Source organism: Diabrotica undecimpunctata, chromosome 1 (assembly GCF_040954645.1).
Source record: "Diabrotica undecimpunctata isolate CICGRU chromosome 1, icDiaUnde3, whole genome shotgun sequence".
NCBI lineage: Eukaryota > Metazoa > Arthropoda > Insecta > Coleoptera > Chrysomelidae > Diabrotica > Diabrotica undecimpunctata.
Window position 1 is genome coordinate 17,544,935 of NC_092803.1, and position 20,245 is coordinate 17,565,179.

A 20,245-nucleotide genomic window follows, 5' to 3' on the forward strand; every position below is an offset into this window, starting at 1 on the left:
TCCAAGAAATGTATTAGCCATTGTTTCTGAAATTAATAATGATGGCTTGTACAAACTCAGTACTGTGAATGGATCACTGGATGGATTATTTTCAAGAAATGAACTCCTTCAAACCGATTCGCAATTCATGTTTGAATCAAATGATATTAGTAGTAAGAAAATACCCTTGCGAACTGTGGCAAATATGTGATCCAAAGGTTCTGGTCAACGTTTTCTCAGATGCAACTGTAAAATAAATATTCCTGTAAACCAAGGAACAAACAATGTAATTCAAAGTTTCGTGGATGGCTGACATACACAAAAAAAATGAAGAAATTTGGCCCTAAAAATTTTTGTGTTGAAAACTTATTGTTATCTGCGTTTTTTAAATAAAATTAAGTTTCGTTATGTGGGTATTTGTATTTTTATTTACATCATTTAGCATCATTTACATCTATTATAGCCATCATTTTTATTATTTACATTTTTTAAATAAAATTAGAAGTTTAGCTTTGTAGGTATTTGTATTGCCCATAACGCGAAAAATCGTCTTAGGTGTCCGACGGTCTTCGTAGCTTCGCATTATATTCACAACGCGTTATATGCACGTCAAAAATACCAGAAACGCTATGTGAGAAATAAACGAAATTCACAACGCGTTTTGGGTTAAATTTCGGTCAATGGCCGAATTCGGTTATTGAGTACAACAGATAGATAATATACCGAATAAGTATAATATGGTGATAAAACATTCCAAATACATCTATTAAAAAAATTAAAATGACCGCTTTGGAATATTTCTAATCAAAACCTCAATATACCATAGCGGTAAGATGGTCATAAAAAATGAGGCGTACTTTTGCGAATTAAACTTACCTTGTTTGCTTTTTTCGGAGTACGACGACTGTCCGCCAGCCTTTTCTTTGTTTGGATACGAATGATCAACATGCTGAGCAACTTGGGGTATGATTTCGGCATGAGGTAGACGATGTTCTTCATACGATGAAACTTTCGGTTTTTCTGGAATGTTCCGTTCGATCGATATGTCGTCGGCGTATGGCTTAAACATCTCAGTTTGCTTCGGTTGCTTTTGGTAAGTCAGAGGTTTTCCCTGTTCTGGTTTCACTTTATTGACTTCGAGAAATTGGGAATCATCACTGCCGAGCTCGACGACATCGCTTTTGTTGGGAGGTATCGATAAGTCAGCGGGTACATCCTTGGGATCAACTTTGGGTGGACTGGGATGCTTAGTGATAATTTCCAGATCTTTATAAGAGCTGGAGCTACTTCTCTCATCTTTCTCTTTAATTATGGTGATATCTGGAATCAAATGGTTCTTTTTCGCGGAATCGATCTCACTATTATTAACTACTTTGGTAACAGTAAGACTATTAGTAATTTCCGGCTTTTCTGTGTTAGTTTTGCCATTGGTGACAGGCGTTATAGAAAGATTGGAATGTTTAACTGATTTGACAGTGACCGTGCTGGTACTCGACTGCGAACTGGAGGACGAAGAAGCAGACTTAGAGTTATCTTGCATGCTATTGATAATTTTCGTCATGACGTTCACGTACATCCACCCCGTCGGCCACATCGGTATGATCTGTTTTCTTAAGTAATCCATAATTTGCTCTTCTAGTAAGTTATCTTTGCATTTACCTTCGAGGGTCAAGCAACGTTTCTTTAAACTTACTACGTCCTTCAAAAATTTTCTAAAAAACCAACATATTAGTTTATTTGAAATTAAAATAATGGTTACTACTTACTTAGTTTCTTCAGACCAGACAAACTTCCTTCTGGGGAGCTTCAATGCTTTCATATCTTCGTTATTATCACCTTTGGGGAACCTAAAAAAATTACATTAAAAAACAGCATAGAATATAAGGAGTATTAGGACAAAACCTTACTTTTGCATGATTTTTTCGCTCTCCTGCTGATACTTCTCTTCCAACATCGGCATTACGGCGGCGACAGATGATTTTAACTTATTCTCTAAGATCTTCAATCGCCTCTCGCTGTCTTCAAGATCTAGAACTCTAGCACGACGTGTTAATGTGTCTTTTGTACAATTCACATACTGAGAAAGATGTTCGTAGACTTTCACCCTTGACGATTTACTTATGCTTTTGCTTCTTTTTTCAAGACTGAAACAAAATATAATATAAATAATATAAAATTTAGATCATTATTTTGTATTTATTGTACAACATATACAAAATTAGTTTAGTTAAAAGATCATTGAAGATAGTTACAAGAAGACTGTGGCCCGAAAAAAAAATGTCATGCCATTTTGCCATGCTAATAATTTTGGACAATAGTAGACTATATTAAACTACCTCGTATAACATTGCAAAACCTTGTAATACCGAAACAAGAACATCGAGAAAAATCCCAAAAATGTAAAAAATATATACAGGGTGTTCCATTAAAAAAAATTATTCTTCTCTGTCGATATGGGTGGCCTGTATATTTGAAAATATTTTCAAACAAATAAGTAATTGGAGTTCTTCGTACTAATGCCAAAATACAAGAAAATTTGTATTTTCAACTAAAATTATGCTTAATTATCATTAAAGAAAGTAAATAGCAAGAAAACGACAAAAACTTACTTTAAAAGCATCGAGTTCACTTCCTTCGTGAAGAACGCCTTTTTACCCTCTCCCTTATAATTTAATGCTGCTTCCTTCATCTTCGATACCAAGTCTTCTATATCTGCTGGTAAATTTTCTGGTAACTTCACCATTTCCTCTTTTTCTAACCTAGTGAGCTGTGGCTTGTTGTCCTTTTCTTTAGTCAGAGAATGTTGAGAGTCTGAAAAGAAAAAACCGTTAACCAACAAGTTTAGTAGTAAATAAACAAAATGGTTCTTTGCTTCATTCTTTAGACTTATATTTTTCTTCAACATTAAAGTGAGCATATCAGATATCACCTTCTTTGGTTGGCTTGCGTGAGCCAATTGTCAAAAACTTATATTGGTCGAACAACCTGCAGGAACCCAAAAGAATGCTCGAACATAAAAGTCTCCTTTAACCCAAAATATATGAATCTCATATCTTTATATAGATCACTTTATATGGAAGAACCCAAGACAATATTGAACATTCACCAAAAGTTATCCCAGTGTATAAGTTCTCTATTTTGATGATAAGAATATTAATATATCGATCAAGACCAATAAATATTGGGTAACTATTTAAATTACACTAATTTTACCCTTATAGTAGAGTATTTCCAATCAGAGACACTTACCACTTTTATTTTGAGTCAGTACGACATTCGGAGTGACCTCAGAAGGCGGTTTGGTTTGATTTATATTGTTATTATCTAACTGATCTTCTTCTTGAACCACTTTTTTCAAAACAGATTCTATGGCATCCGTGACACTGGTAATATTCATTGGCTTCTTATTTTCTTTCGAGGATTCTTTCTCGACGTTATCCTCCACAGTCTTCAACTCCTCTGGTACGGTCATGTTGAGATCCTCGCGTTTCTCTCGCAGTAAGTCTTTCACAGTCTTTTTAAGAGGATCTATCAAACGCCTTTTCTTCACCTGTAACGAAAAAAAAAAATTAATAATTTAAAAAATGCGTGATTAAGCTAATTACTGTTGTACATTCATATGTACAATATGCCAAAAAAAATATAGGTCTTGACAGGAACTCAATCTTCATTATCAGAGTATCTTTTACAACCATTATTGAGGATCGTCATTTTCTTAGATCAGAACTATGGAAGGCAATGTACAAATTAGAAATACAGACGGAACTCATAGAAGCTACAAAAGCTCTGTATAAAGAAAATAAAGTGCCCATTAAAATGGGAACAAGAATCATAGGACACTTCAACACAACAAAAGGGCTCCTGCAGGGTTGTTCCACATCTCCAACTATATTCAAAATATACTTAGAGAAAGCCTTGACTATATGGAAAAGAAAATGCGAAGGCATGGGAGTACCGGTACGGAACGAATACCTATATACGTTAAGCTTTGCAGACGATCAAGTAGTGATTGCACAAAACCAAGACGACCTCAGCTACATCATGAAGAAACTACAAGAAGAATATACCAAGGCTGGCCTAGATTTTTAACTCTCGAAAACAGAGTACCTATCTACAAGTGAAGAAGACATAGAAGATCTACAGATTGATGACAACGTAACAATCAAAGGAAAGGATAAATTCAAATACTTGGGGTTTATAATCACGAAAAAGGCAACAACAGAGGAAGAAATTACACAAAGATTAGGACAAACAAGAACAGCAATCCGCCAACTTAACTCAGTATGGTGGGATAGACACCTAAATATGAAGACAAAAACACAGATTTATAAAACATTAGTGCGAAGTATTATGACATATGGGGCTGAAAATTGGATCATAAACAAGAAAAACAGCAGTAAGATAGTAGCAACAGAGATGGAATGCCTGCGAATGACGAAATAAAGCAAAGAACGTCAATAGAAACAGACATACTAACATACATAGAACAAAAAAGATTAAAGTGGTATGGACATGTAAGAAGAACTAGTGACAGCAGATGGATAAAGAGAATAACCGAATGGAGCCTCATAGGAAGGAGGAAAAGAGGACGACCGCGAAAATCCTGGAGGAACAAAGTAGACGACGCCATGAGTAAGAGAGGCCTAAACGATGGAGAATGGGACAACAGAGAGAGATTGGGATGTTTTGGGAATTTCAATTTCTTGAGCATTGAATATTGAATTGAATATTGGAGCCCCGATTATCCAGGTCCAAAAGCAGAAACAATAACGCGTAGCTACCACTTGACTTGCTACATCAAACAGGTAAGTTATATTTAAGTTGCTATCTCACTTGTGTTTGGTAATGCGAAGATCACGTGGTCAATAAACTACGGCCGTTATAAAAGAAATGCAGGAACTGCTTTGCATCATTTTTCTCTGTCGTACTGGGGGAACGGGTCTATATTACAGCACTCAGTCTACGTATTCAACGTCTATGCCAAAAACAGCTATTTTTGTACTTTTAGGTTACGTTATCTCAAAAACCAGCGCCAATTCTGCAATTTGGAGCTCAGATTCGTATTCAGCACACCAAAAATCTTAGGAAAAGTATACTCTGTTTTCTGGGTCTCATGCCTGTCTGCCTGTGTAATTTATTTTTAAAGTGTAGAGACTTTGCAAGCCCGCTGTAATAAATGTTAAGAGCACATGTTAAATAATAAAATACTTTGATGCAATACAATCACGTAGTAGTATACAAGAAATAGTAGTTTTGCCAAGTCAGATAGTAACGTTAATACAGTCACAATCAAATTAGTAAAAATCTTAATGTGAGTTGCTTAAAAAAAAAACTGAATACATTTAAGAATATAGTGACATACTATCAAATGTAGCAATAATGGAAAAATAAACTGCATACCTGTATTTTACTCGTACTGAACAGTTTCTTTTGGATAGCTTGATGCATGCTAGTGGCTGCTGATTGTACTTTGAGTTTCTTTTCCTTTTGGGCAGGATTGGCAGTATCGCTATCACTATCGGCTGAGCTATCCAAAATTCTTTTTCGGTTTTTGGGTGTCTGCTTTTCTTCACCTAAAACAAGGACAACGTAAACTTTGAGTGAATGTGTTAAAGAACATTTTTATTATAGAATAATAATATGACAGTATTTAAGAGAATACAAGTTTACAATCAATTACATTCTGACCTGTGTGAATTTAATCGAAAGATATAAGTTTTTATATACAGGAAAAAGTGGCAGTGGCAAATTGAAAGGCAAAGAAAAAGATAGTTACGAAGAAATCGCATAAAGCCCCATTCGCTTAGCTCGGGCATATTTTGACAGATTCATAGCTGGAAACCTACAACACAAAAGTTCCTAGCTCACAGTATTAACAGCTTAAATAAACTTTTATTACAGACTTCTTTCATTGAAAAAAGAAGAATTATTATAAATAGTGGAAGTGTATATTAAACCCATAAAATTTTGGGTAGTATGTATTTAAAAAATATATTTCAGTTGTTATAATTTAACATATTCCACTAAATATTTGTATTAATGACGCTTATAATTTTATTATTTGTTATTATACATTATATCAGTCGCCTAGATTCAAAACCCGTCCAGATAAATGAGATTTGAGATAATGAAGAAAAACTTGTAAAATCTATATCCTATTAAATTAAGCAGCGACTTTTTGAGAAAATTGAGGTTTTTGATAATAATACATAAAAAACACTTTGAAAAAATCTAGGGGCCCCCAGAAACAGGTAATTGTATGATATATTTTGGACATGTCGGGGTTTGCAGATGAATTTAATATTTTGAAAGAAAAGAAAATCGAAATCTATTAGAAAAATAAGTTTAATTACTCAACAAGGCAAGATAACATTTATCCACTATTTTATATTGCAAAGCTAACTGTTTCTGCTTCGCAATTATCTTCCTCTTCGTTTGCCTCACTGCCTTGTCCCTCCTCTATAGCTTCGTGGAATACTTCTTTGAAAAAGACCAGTTCATCTCTATCTTGCCATCCCTTTCCGTAGTGTTTCTCCAATAGCTTAGTAATACTTTTTTTCTTATCTTCTTTAATCGCTATCTCAGCCTTCAGTGTTCTTGGACTAATTAGTGAGACTTTTTTCCCTCTTTTACACAAGCTTTTGGGGGCGCATAAGTCAGTTTTAAATGCCTCACCCCTTATAAGTGGTACTGTTTGTCCTCTTGTAATGATTACTCTCTTTGACGGTTGGAACTTAAAATGCCAATAGCCTGGTTGTTTTATTACTTTTAAGTTTCAGCCTTCCAGTCCTCAATTGCAACACCAGTTCCAGCTCTGTAAACACTGGCAAACTTTTTGATTAACTTTACATATTCATCAGGATGAACAATTACCTTGTGTTTTTTTTATAAATTCTTTCAATTTGTCCAAACACACGATCAGGGGGAATATAAGAATGACCCACAACGGGAAACACTATCTCAATTTCCTTTATTTGTCTTGGAGCTTCAAACTGAAGCCAATAGCTCAGCATGGTGATGACCGTGGAATTTTTATTCTGTGCTCCACACCCATCGCAAATAAGCCGAAGAACACGTACATTATCCACAAAATTAAAATTTGAAAGGAAGTGGTGCAAGAACGACGATATTTCGTTTGAACTTCTATGATGGTCCAACTCCGTCCAAACATATGACGTAACATTTTCTGGAGTTAATTTACTTTTTGAAGATCCACAAACTACAGTTAGGTGATAAAAATTAAGTTGCATACTGAAATAAGCCGACTGATCCGGAAGTTTTGGTAGCGCCAAATTCTTCTGACAATCAAATGAAAATGTGACCATGTCGTCTCTTTCTTCTTGAAGAAGTCTACTGAAACTCTCACTTCTTACTTTGTGGAGACGTTGTTGTGCTCCCAGACTAGTTTTTTTTGCTTTGTCAGTCTCGCCTTTTATGCTGGATTTGTACTGTAAACAAGTTGAACACAAATCTGTCTTCGGAGTTCCAAAGCCAACGTTAAAATTTTTGTTAAAATAATCTCTAAAGAAACATTCTTTGACTTTAAAGTCTTCGTTTTGGGCCATTTTGTTGTTGCATATTCTCCATAATTTTGAGATACTTAATTCAGCAGGCAAATAAATTCTATTGAATGTTTTTGAACGGCAATGTGATCCGCACATTTTAGGGACTCAATGAATTTTTTTATAGATTGTTGTTTATCTTCGTTGTTTGCCCAATTCGATCTCCGCCCCTTCTTTCGGTAGGAATAAGCGAATGCTTCTTGTAGTTTTTCATGTTTAAAATTCTACCTTTTTTAATTCCCAGAATACCCTGGACAGCTGTTCGACATACAGGAACAATTAGGCTGTCACTTCTCTTCAATTTGTAGGATAAAATACAAGATTTTGGTTTATTTTTGTTGGCTGTTCGTTTCCTTTGTCTTACCGGGATATGTGAGTCAATGTGGCGTAAAATGAACATGTCTTGTCCCCTTTTATCCTTATTTTAATACAAAGCTGAATGAAAGTCTCTTATATCGTTCATGGACAGATGAGATGTACATTGAAATGGTTGATATGGCTTTCACTTATGGCCGCAAGTGGGGTACACAAGTAATGTTTTGGCAGCATACCTAAAAATAATTATTTCATCACAAATAATGTACTAATTTATTGTAATATTATAGGTTATGCCTTGCACGTTTTGCCTATTCTCTTCTTGTTTCGACCTTCGCTCTTTTTCGAGCCTTTGTCACATCACATTGTTTTATATTAATAAACTGTCCAACAGTATTTAAAGTTGCCAATGAATCCATTATTTTAGCAATTTATTACACACACTGCAAACAACTTAATTAAAAGCAAAAACTAAACTGATCTGCTTGACTAACACGTTGTCAACCGAAATCAGGTGGCGAGTAAAATACTACTGGTCTATTGGCCGATTGGAAGTGTCGGCTTTTGCATTTAAAACGAGAATGGACCTGTCGGTATTTGCATCTAAGGTACATTTTTGGGAGCCTATAATTATCGGATATGTCGAGATTTGCTTGATAAATGTATTATGGACTTGTAGGTTTATGTATTTCAAATTCTTATATCTAATAAAAACGGTTTTGAAAAAATTGTGACTTGTCGGGTTTTGAATCTAGGCGACTGATATGGTGTAAATAAATAAATATTGATTGTCAGAAATTCGTAAAGTTCTATTTTATTCACGCTTGTTTACATTAATATTGGATATGAGCATGTGTGCTTAATTGTATAGTAATTTCTAGCCACTTCTAGTCTGTCAAAAAGTAACTAAATTCGCAAAAAAAAATTACTAAATTCACTAGACAGTTCGGACTGGGAATAGCGAACCGACTATACGAGTATTTTTCTCTTACCCTAAAATTATTCTTTTGTTTTACCAGGCTTAATATTAATCCCACTAGTGGTAAAGCGCTCTGATCTCACAGGAACTGTTAAAACTTAGTTAAACTCAAAAAGACCGACTTACCTTCGCTCTCAGACGACGAGGAAGCATCAGGTGACGAGGGATCGGAAGAGGAAGCGTTTGAACTGCCCTCATCATCAGTCTTGAATACAAGCGCACCGGAATTGACGTAGAAACCTCCGTGGAGCGTCGTAACGTTCCGCGGTATGATCTCATCGTAACCGTCGGTATTATCTATGAACGGATCGGACTCGTCGTAGCCCATACCTATATCCGCGTAATCGTCCTTTCTTCCTTTTCGCTTCTTCTTTGTCACTCCGGAGCCCTGCAAACAAAATCGACATATATAATTACATATTTTATTGAATTTAACAAGGATAAGAATATAAGTAATATTCGCAGAGGAATTATGCCTACTGCAACAGGTTACCTTCTCTCTATATATTTGTATTACCAAAAATTTTCCGTGGTTTGTATTAGATATTTCTTTTATTTTTAGATATATGCTCCACTTCTTCCTATTTTTTTGTACCATCCATTTCTCTCTGGGACACACCCTTTTCTCTTCTATGTTTACTTTTATATCGTAAACGATTTGGAATCGCATTATAGCACAGTTTCTATGATTATGGTCAAAAGTTTCTTCTTCTGCCAGTGCCTATCCTCTATGGATGTTGGCTACCACAATGGCCCATCGTATTTTATTAGCAGCTGTTCGAAATAGGTCTGTGGTGGCCATACCTGTCCACTGTCTCAAATTCTTAAGCCAGGATATTCGGCGGCGTCCTGGTCCTCTATTTCCTTCTATTTTCCCTTCTAATATCAATAGTAGTATTCTGTATTTATTTTCATTTCTCACTGTATGTCCGAAGTATGCTAACTTTCTTTCTTTAATGGATTTCAAGACTTCAGGTTCTTTTTGTAAACGTTGCATTACTGCATCGTTAGTTATATGATGTAAATATGATATTCTGAGCAGACGACGATAGCACCACATCTCGAAAGACTGCAACCGTCTACAAGACGCATCAGTGAGTGTCCATGCCTCTGCTCCATACATAAGAACAGAGAACACATAACAATTAAGGATTTTGAGTCGGAGATGTAAGTTCAAGGTTAAATTGTAGAGAACTTTCTTCATCTGTTGGAAGGCACTCCTTGCTTTTTCGATCCTACATTTAATCTCGTATGAGTGATCCCAGCTGTCCGTGATGTTGCATCCTAGGTATGTTATTTTTTTCTGTTCTATCCAATACCTCATTGTCTGCCATAAACTTTGCATCTGTATCTTAGTTTTTGCTTATGATCATAATTTTCGCCTTCTTATTATTAAGTTTCATTCCATATTTTCTACCGATGTTAACTACTTGATCTATCAGTCTTTGTAATACTTCAGCACTATCTGCAACAAGGACAGTGTCGTCTGCATATCTTAGATTATTTATTACTTCACCGTTAACAACCACGCCATCAGTCGTTTCTCCCAAAGCTTCTCGAAATAGATGTTCAGAGTACGCATTAAACAGCAAAGGCGAGAGTATACAACCTTGTCGTACTCCTCTTTGTATTGGGACTTCATCGGATAATTATATAATTGATTGTCTACTCGAATCTTGGCTACTTATTTCCTATAGAGATTGGCTATTTTCTTATATCCTTGTCATCGATGATGTTTGTGATTCGAAAAGTTTCGATAAGCCTCTCTTGCTGTACTTTGTCAAATGCCTTTTCGAAGTCAATGACACAGGCAAAGACATCTGTATTAACATCTCTTGCTCGTTGTATCAATACTTGTATGCTAAAAAGTGCTTCTCTTGTGCCAAGACCGCTGCGAAATCCAAATTGTACATCAGCAATACCCTCCTCCAATTTCTTGTATATGCGAGCATGGATGATGTTTAATCTTCACATTTCTTAGTATTTGCTTTTTTTGGCAGTGTTATAAATATGGACATGTACCAATCTTTTGGTAAAGTTCCTGTTTCATATATACTGTTAAATAATTCTGTCATAATGTCAAGTTGATTATCTTCTATCAATTTCAATACCTCAGCATATATTCCATCAGGTCCTGGCGCTTTGTTGTTTTTTAGACGACTTATAGCAGATCTTACTTCTGATTTTGTTATTGTTGGTCCTTTCTCGACGTTGTCATATACTTCAATATGTTGGTTGTCACTGAACAGTTCTGCTATATATTCCTGCCATCTGTCCAGTTTTTCTTGCGTATTGAATAGTAAGTTTTCATCTTTAATAAACAGTGCAGTGGGCATTGTTGTTATATATATTCCTGCCATTTCTTTGATCTTCCTGTGCATATTGAATATATCATGTTTTTTCTGTAGGATCTCTATTTCTAAGCATCTTTTTAACAGCCAGGATTCTTGTGCTAATTTTATTTCTTTAAGTACCTTTTTGTGGCGTTCCTTGTACTTTTCTGCGTCTTTATTCTTAAATTCTCTTCTTTGCTCCATCAGCTCTAAAATCTGTTGTGTCATCCATGGTTGTTTTATTTGTCTTTCCTGTTTGATGTTGTTTATTGTTGTTGTTACCAATACATCTTTGATCTCGTTCCACATTGTATCTATATCTTTCCTATTATGTGTTGCAATGTCGTTAAATGTTGTGTTTATTTCTTCTTGCAAAAACTTCTGGTTAAAAGTTAGTCCTTTATATTTCATGAAAATTGTAATCCTTCTCAATGGTCCAACTGCAGTTCATAGCAAGTTCCGATTTTGGCCTCAAAAAATTCGAGCGCTGGTTACCTAACCGCGTCCCCGCAAATGTTCTCTTTCTGAACGTCCAGCATACAAGACGAAATTTTTTTTAAGTGGTCTCTTGACGAGGTAAGCCTTAAAAATCCCTTTTTACTTTTATATTTCAAATAAATATTTATTTTAGACCCTTACCGGGAACACTAATTGCTGCCAGAACTGTGTTTGTTTACCCGATGTTACCTTAATAGTTATGGATTTATGGTATGATGTGTTCTGAAGTCAGAATGAGCATCAGTCAAATTATGAGGAATTCAGCGATTACACAATCATCTTTCTCACTGCCAAATAGACATACAAAATTGTTTGTATTTGACTCATGACTATTTCCAACTTTGAATGAATCTCATGATAGATGTAACATGTGGATATACTTTAATCATACCGCGCACAGCATTAATGTTTTCCGGGAAGCTGCTGTAATTTAAGAAATTTTTTGTCTCTTTTATCACTAATAGCAGAAATCTAATCAAATATTGCTATGGAATATAATATACCGGTTCTAATTTGAAAAATGTCTCTATATTTTAACTTCTACAAAAGAAAAATTAAGAAAAAACATAGATACTTACATATTTTGCTTCCATTTCTTGCGCAATTCTTCTGACATCATCATCATTCTCGCCAAACGGATCCAAGCCATTTTCAACACAATTGGAGGAATCTTTCGCGGGTTTTGATTTTCTCTAAAACAAAAAACAAAGTTCACTGAATATTTTCCGTGATAGAAAGCTCCTAATGATACATTTTTCGATCATGCTACAGTGAAGCTTATCAATATCGTCCCCTACATAGGGCAGTTAACGACAGAGGGGGTGTCTCGTTCCACCCCTGGGTAATTTATAATATACTAAAACCCTACGAGAGTTTGTGCCCACTGAAGGACATTGTATTAACATAGAGTAACTTGTGAGAATGAACATTGTCAAATAAATATAGAATGGTGAGCAAAAAAACTAAAATTACTAACGAAGTATTTGAATTTCACACATGATTATGTTTTACGCCTCATCGTCTGTCGTTTGGTTTAATTAGAATATAAAAAATCACTTTATTTAATATTACGTAAGTAATTCTTACTAATAGTGATGTAACGAATATTCACATTCGCATATTTTTGCATATTTGCAAAGTTTGTGCAAATGTTATGTGAATATGAATATCAGAAAAAAACAATTTGAGGATAATATCAGGTTAAAACAATAAAAATCCATTCCTTACTTTTTTTTATTAAGAAAAGGTAAAACATCGTAATCACATTCTCAGCCTTCACTTTATTTTACCATTTGGTATAATGTAATAAAGCTTAGGCGCAAAATTTCGGGCCAATCTTGAGAAAACTAATAAGTATTTTTGAAAAATTTAAACGCAGAATGAAAGATTACTTTATTACCGAGGGCCGAGAGTCCCTGAAAACTTCTATAATGTCTATTGTAGTAAGTTACAGGGGTGAAAAAAAAAGGAGAAAATTAAGTGTGATTTTTAATTTCAAATATCTCATTCAAAACAAACTTTTTGTTTATTCTAAGGGACTTTCGGCCCTCGATAATAATGTAATCTTTCATTTTGCGTTTAAATTTTTCAAAAATATTTATTAGTTTTCTCAGGATTCTAAAAAAATGAATGCATTTAAAAAGCATTGGCCGGAATTTTGCGCTCCGCTCTTAAGATTCAGATTGATTTACACTAAATATCAATTTTCTCATAAATTAGAAAAAAAGTAAATGATGCAATGTACACAAACAAACACAAATTATTCTCTGAAACTTTTGTCGGAAGTTTTGAATGTTAGATAATCATAAAAAATCATAAAACAAATTATAAAAATTCTTCAACTGCCAACTATAAATAATCCATGTTTCTTATGTAAACACTTTAAATAAACAAAAATAAACAGACTGTGTTTTACAAAATATTAATTTTGACTTTGGAACAAAAATACTGTTCTCTTCTCTCTTAACACGCTAACTGCCGATCTATTCTGGGTAGGTTTTCACACCAAGAGCTGCTTACTGTTTTTGATACATATACGTTTAGTTATTAGTTATTGGAAAAGTTCGAATAAAGTAAGTATTTTTAAACTAAATGCACATTGCACATATATACAAGAAATGTTGGCGGTGAAAGCGCCAGAGCGTCAGTGGCACTCGGCTCTAGTATTTGTATACACATACGCTGTACGACGCGCTGGTGCGTTTTGTAAATAATACTGATAAAAATCAGTTTTAATAGGAACATTTATTTACTAACAACCACTACAAAACAAAACATGGAATACAAATTAACACAAAATATAGGTATATAAAACAAAACCGGTTTAAATGTGGTATATTTAACAGCAATCCAGACAAAATGCAGGGGATCGGGACAGGTTTTGCATTCGTAAATTGTATCTTTACGGATATTTCGTTCGCTTGCAAATTTTGCAGCGTTTTCTCATAACTTTTCCCTTTAGATCTTTTACCTCTCGTTTTGTTACTAGGTGATCTTTTGTAACATGTTTGGTTTCAGAATTATTAATTTTTAAAAGTGATCTAAAGAGTTCTAAACGAAATTCGTAAAGATCAATCTTTTTTCCAGAATACTTATATAGTATGTGGGCATTTTATAATCATTATTGTATAATAATATGCATAAACTAAATAAACTGTATATCGGTCAATACCAGTAATATTTTTATTATATCTGATAATAGGCTCCGGTTTCATTACATGCTGACCTCTTCTTGTTGTAGGGTGTTTTGACATTATATTGTTATATAGGTAGTAAATTTCTCTCCTATCCTTCCATTTGCCAACTAATACCCCTTTTCGGCAACGGGCAATTGTTGCAGCTTTAGCAAGTTTTTCTTGATTTACTTCTGCCGAATTATTTTTACGGTCAATTCGAAGAGTTCCTGTGCAATAAATTGAACATTCAAGCAAATTTTTAGCTAAATCAAAGCTGTTGTAAAAGTTGTGCATATAAGCGCAATGGCCTACATTTAGCTTCCCTTCTAAAAGATGCAAAACCACTTTATTAGCATGTCCTTTTCCACCTGAATCGTCAAACATTCCAGAATAAACTAAAAATTTTAAAATTAGACCATTTGGTTCGGTCAACATACCGATGTAGTAGGTATACAACTTAATTCCATATTTATCCTTTTTGTTTTTTAAGTATTGTCTGAAATTAAGTCGTCTTCTGTGTAATACCATTCTCATCTAAACTCAAATTAAGATCAGGACAATAAACTTCTTCCATTCTCTTATTGAAAAAGTTTATCATCGATCTAATTTTATATATTCTATCTTCAGGTACTTGTTCCCCCTCTTCTGGATTCTAAGACCATAAATCTGTTCCTACCCATAAAAGTGAAAAAAATTTACATTAAAAAAAGAGTATCTTTCTTTTTCCAATAATCCTCAATCTTAGGCACAGAAATGTGACCCATATGTAAAACCAATCTTAAAAAGACTAGCAGTTCTTCGAGAGTCAAAATTTTCCAATCGAAAATTCTGGAATATGTCGCCCCTTCATTAAACAAAAAAACAGACTCGGCATACCTGTCACATATTTGCAGCAAACATTCATCTGTAAGTAGCATTCGAAAAATTGAAATAGATTATTATCGGAAATTTGTACTAGTAACTCCTGGTGTTTTAAAAAAGGAAAATTTTTCATATCATAAAATTTTCCTCCCATTTATCGCTTTTATCAACGAGCAGCTTAGTCTACAATTAAATATGTTTTTATTAAAAAATTAATATTGGCATCTAATTTTATCACATACATTATCTTCTGTATCCTCAATAGTGCTGCAGATAAGTTATTTTCAATTTCTCATCAGATTCTGGTAAATACTCAATGTCTGAATCAAGAAAGTCATGGAATTTTTTATCGCTTGCTTCTAATAATCTCAAAAGTTCTTCATCTGATAATTTCTTTTTCATATCTAAATTTTAATTTGAGACAATTGGTAAAATATCGTTATTTTTATTCATTTTTGCACTTCAATATGCACACGCTTCAAATATAAACCAACCAAACAAGATGTACAAGAACCCAAATCATATATTTAGAGGAAACATTGAAATTATCCGGGTATTACCAAGCTTTACGATTCGCGACTCTAATTACACAGCCAAAAGATATAGACATCCTATCGGGACAAAAAGTCGACGAACCAAGAACAAAATTAGAGAATTGATACCTCTAGTTACCTGCCTCTGAAATATAAAAGGCCCTGTTGTAGCGCCCATGAAATAATCATCACCAGAGAGAAAACAAAAACCTCAGAGAGAAAAAATAAATAAATAAATCAACAGAAGTTAGTAGGTAGCTCTAAATAGTCGACAAACACTGCAAATCGCCGCACTGTGTGGGCCCCAAGGGGTAAGGACTAACTAAACCATAACAGGATTTTTTTATAGACATCCTACAAAAAAAAACTAACAAAAAACAAAACAAACGGCTTCCGCCAACAAAAAAATTAACAAAACACTAACAAAAACCGGCGAAAGACAACAAAAAAATAAACAAAAACAAAAAATCCGGGCACGTAGGGCCCAAACTCTTGAACACCAAGTCTCCAAAAATGACGTAGTGCGGAGCGGAGGCTTGGGACCCAAGCAAGCAATTTCAGTTTCGCGGATAGTCACAAGATAAGTCACAAGAGTAAGAATACAACTGCAAGTAGATAATGCTCAAATCGATCAAGTGAAAACATTTAAACACTTGGGAATGATAATGAATGACCAATGGGATCCTCAACAAGAAATAAAATGCCGTAGCGAACAAGCAAGACAAGCTTTTATCAAATTTAAACCGCTACTATGTAACCGCAATCTTTCCTTCAATCTCCGCTACAGGATGGTCAAATGCTATGTATGGTCCATATTGATATACGGCATGGAAACATGGACGTTAAGAGTACCTTCCATTAAGTTGGAGGCCTTCGAAATGTGGACGTTGCGAAGAATGTTCCGCATACCATGGACAGATAGGGTGAGAAACGAGGAAGTGTTAAGAAATGCAAATACTGAGAGAGAACTACTCAATTTGATCAAGGTACGAAAAATTGGATACCTCGGCCATATTCTGAGACGAAAAAAATACGCAATCCCTCAACTAATCATCCAAGGAAAGATTGAAGGCAAGAGATGAGTAGGTCGCAAACAAATGTCGTGGCTACGGAACATAAAGGACTGGACAGGCATAAATAACACGGGCGATCTTTTGCGTGCCACAAAACACAGACGTCTGGCCTTAAGATAATTCGCCAACGCACTATAGGTGCACAACACTATAAGAAGAAGAAGAAGGATAGTCACATGAGGATTACAGGAATAAAGAGCGTCACGCTAGCCTGAATTTTAATCGGTTAGGGAACCATGTTGGAGTTCTATTACCCAGCACTCCCACATGAAGAGCATTTGGCTGATAGTTATGCCCCTATTGCGCATCAGAGTGCTGTAGAGGGAAAGGGATGGTCTGGAACATTGGAGCGAGGTGGAGTGGTTCCTGTTTTACTCGAGTTAATACACCCCTCTCCAACAAATTGTTACACCAGAACGTAATTCTAAGGGGTGAACATGTCTCACATGGTGGGTTTAATTACATTGCTTGCTTGCTTGCAGTGAAAGAATCCAAGACCATAATCAATAAAAATCTGAAACGGCAAGTCTTATCGGCAAGGAACGTGTTAAACAAAATCAATTATCTATTTTTTACTTATTTTTCAAGTTAATAATTAAAATGCAATAAAGGAATATTAAACTTATGCTTCGACGTCTTTTCTCCTTTAAGTCTGTTTCGATGTGGTATATAGAGAAGTCCAGCGCAACAAAACAAGCTCTCGCTCGGGACACTCGTTGGTGGTGTAACTAAATAATGCCAATGCCGTACTACAGAAAAAAGAAAAGAAGGCCGTACCTTTCCGTGTTCACTTTCCATCATGCTAGAAAGTCGACGTTATTTGCCACGCGTTTTTCTGCTGAGTGTTCTGTGACAGTTTTACGGATTAAAAGATGGATACGGTTTTGAAAAGTAAGAAGAGGCATGTCATCATCTTCACCGTCACTCGTATTCATTAGTAAATTTATCGTTTCTTTGAAATATACACTTTTGTGAGTTTCGGAAGCTTCGGTTTCATTTAATCTGGACACGCTTTGCATTCGGACAAAGTGAAATGGAAGATATACATACCGGTTTGACTGTCTGAGCAAATCCAAAATATGCTGTAGGACAAATGACACGCTCTTTAGGCAGCGTATTTTAAAAAACTCTGCCTTATATCTTGAGTCAATGAAGGTCGCCGTGGCAAACAATATTTTATTTGCTGAAACTAAAACACGCTGTAACACAAGATAACCATTTCATATTTCTAAACATCATATTTTTTATTCCTACTTACAACTCTCATAACAGTTGCTGGTATCGGTTGTTTTATAAAAAAAAAATGAATTAATGGACGTAGTAGTAAGTTCCTTAGAAGGACTATTGAGTTGTTTTTGGAATTTTGTTTATGAAATATAATAAATAATTATTTATTCACACTATTTTAGTTTTGTTTACATTACAAAAACTTTTTGATATTAATAAAAATTACAGGTGGCAATGGTCAATAAGTGGAAATAATACAGGGTGCCACAAAATTATTGGTCATAAATTATACCAGGATTTTTAGAGACAAAAATAGTTCCTAACTGTCATTTGCATTCCATAAATTATAGCTGATAAGTCAAAATAATTCAGAGTTCCAAAACTCAGATAATTTCTAAACAACTGGTTCTACTGTGACGATATAGAAATTTCATTGATGACATGCAACTGACTTTAAATAGAAATAACCTATACTTGAAATCATCAGTAATGCTATGCGTTGTCAATCGAAATCACATCGTGAGCCTCATGTACACTAAAATACAGCAGACGATAATAGTATTGTAGTATTTCCGACACCCACCCTATAATAGTGCACATTTTTAGTCCATTTAAATTAAACATTAAAAAACCGCTCAGTGAATGTATAAACGATGTTAAATTTATCGTCTTTCTTTAAATTGATTTCCTCATAGATTTATTAAAATCGTTCATTCTTAAGAAGATATTTAGGAGAGATACATAACTTGTCCCCCACATTACTCTTATATGCAAAAAAATCCGATCACAATGTAAAGGACTATAAATTAACCCACCGGTTATCTCTAACAAACCTTAGAGTACACGTACATAGGAACTACTTTTGAATGAGATGCTCGACACATAGGCGTAGGAAGAAGAGCTTCAGATAAAATTAATTTCCGGAAAAAACAAAAATGGTAAATATGTTTTGATAAATATGGTAAAACACCAGTTGATATTATTTAATTTCAAGGTTTTGTTAATATTTTTTATTATTTTAAGCAATAATTTTAAATATCAATATTTTTAGGTATGCTTCTTGGACGACTTTATTTGAAAACATTCATTTAATTATACTAATTGATTACATATTTAATTCAAGCAACACGTGATTGTTTTATTAATAATACACATTCAATCATACCCCATCAGGTTTCCAAAACTTTCTTAAGGGTAATTCCATAGTGAGTACTGAGGAAAGCATGAACAAACTCACGATACTAATCTCGACATACTAATTATTCGACAAAATGTTTTGTTTTCACTTAGTATTGACATCGAATTCTATGTAGTTTTATATTTCATACAAAAATTGTTTTTGAATATACAGGGTGATTCTTTGGGTGTTATAATTAGACGTTTCAGAGAAAATTCCGGTTATACCGGAAGTTGACTATAACTATCTTATTGTAAAAGGTGTCAAATTGGACTGTTTCAAAATAAAATTAGTGATATCTCGTAAAACACTCGGCATAAGAGAGAATAACCTTATAATGAATCTTATACAGAAAATGGGTTCTTACTTAAGTGTTTACAATGAAAAAAATATACATGAAGTGTATAATGACATCCCCAGGCACTAGATGGAAACCAGAAGTGATAAAGACTCATCCACACCTCATCATATAAAACGAATGATGAAAATGGAGAGGCACTAGTTGAATGGTCCGAAGAGCAAAACACATATCTCAAAATATACCAATGACAGACCACTAACGACTGTGAGAAGTGTCTTTGCAGACTTTCTACATAATCAACATAGTCCTGTCCTTATCACCATCGGCATATCAATCCCAATAATCAGATCACAAATTCGACCTAGGTGGAATCTTAAAAAAGCGAACTAGAGGAAATTCTCTAAACAACTACACCTTGAGCTGGATCCCACCAACCAGCAAAAATTATGAGAGATTTGTGGGTGAAGAAATAAGCGCTGCAAAGGAAACCATCAATAGGGCTATCGCACAGAATATGCGACCGGATGGACTAAAATACAAATGTGAAGACTTACACGGGCAGTTTCTCGAAAGTGGTGACAGGGAAATAGCCGACGAGCTATTAAACAACAATTCGATACAACTAGATGTGTCCATGGTCCCGAAGGAGCTAGTTAACTGGAATCCAGAGCGGAAAAAATATCTCCTAAGAAGGTTGCCTATCATATAATATCTCTATCCAGAGCTCCACGG

At 34.6% G+C, this 20,245-nt stretch overlaps 1 protein-coding gene across 1 annotated transcript in view; it reads right to left on the reverse strand.

Moving 5' to 3' along the window:
• yem (yemanuclein) overlaps window positions 1–20,245 on the reverse strand; it is a 43,052-nt gene that overhangs the window by 17,125 nt on the left and 5,682 nt on the right. Inside the window, exons 2-9 of the mRNA XM_072537743.1 lie at window positions 12,245–12,358; window positions 8,962–9,223; window positions 5,380–5,552; window positions 3,229–3,529; window positions 2,589–2,790; window positions 1,887–2,123; window positions 1,746–1,826; window positions 856–1,691 (exon numbers count right to left, since the gene is read on the reverse strand). Of these exons, the coding sequence (XP_072393844.1) occupies window positions 856–1,691; window positions 1,746–1,826; window positions 1,887–2,123; window positions 2,589–2,790; window positions 3,229–3,529; window positions 5,380–5,552; window positions 8,962–9,223; window positions 12,245–12,259 (2,107 nt within the window). The 5' untranslated portion in view covers window positions 12,260–12,358. The remainder of the gene's footprint in view (window positions 1–855; window positions 1,692–1,745; window positions 1,827–1,886; window positions 2,124–2,588; window positions 2,791–3,228; window positions 3,530–5,379; window positions 5,553–8,961; window positions 9,224–12,244; window positions 12,359–20,245) is intronic.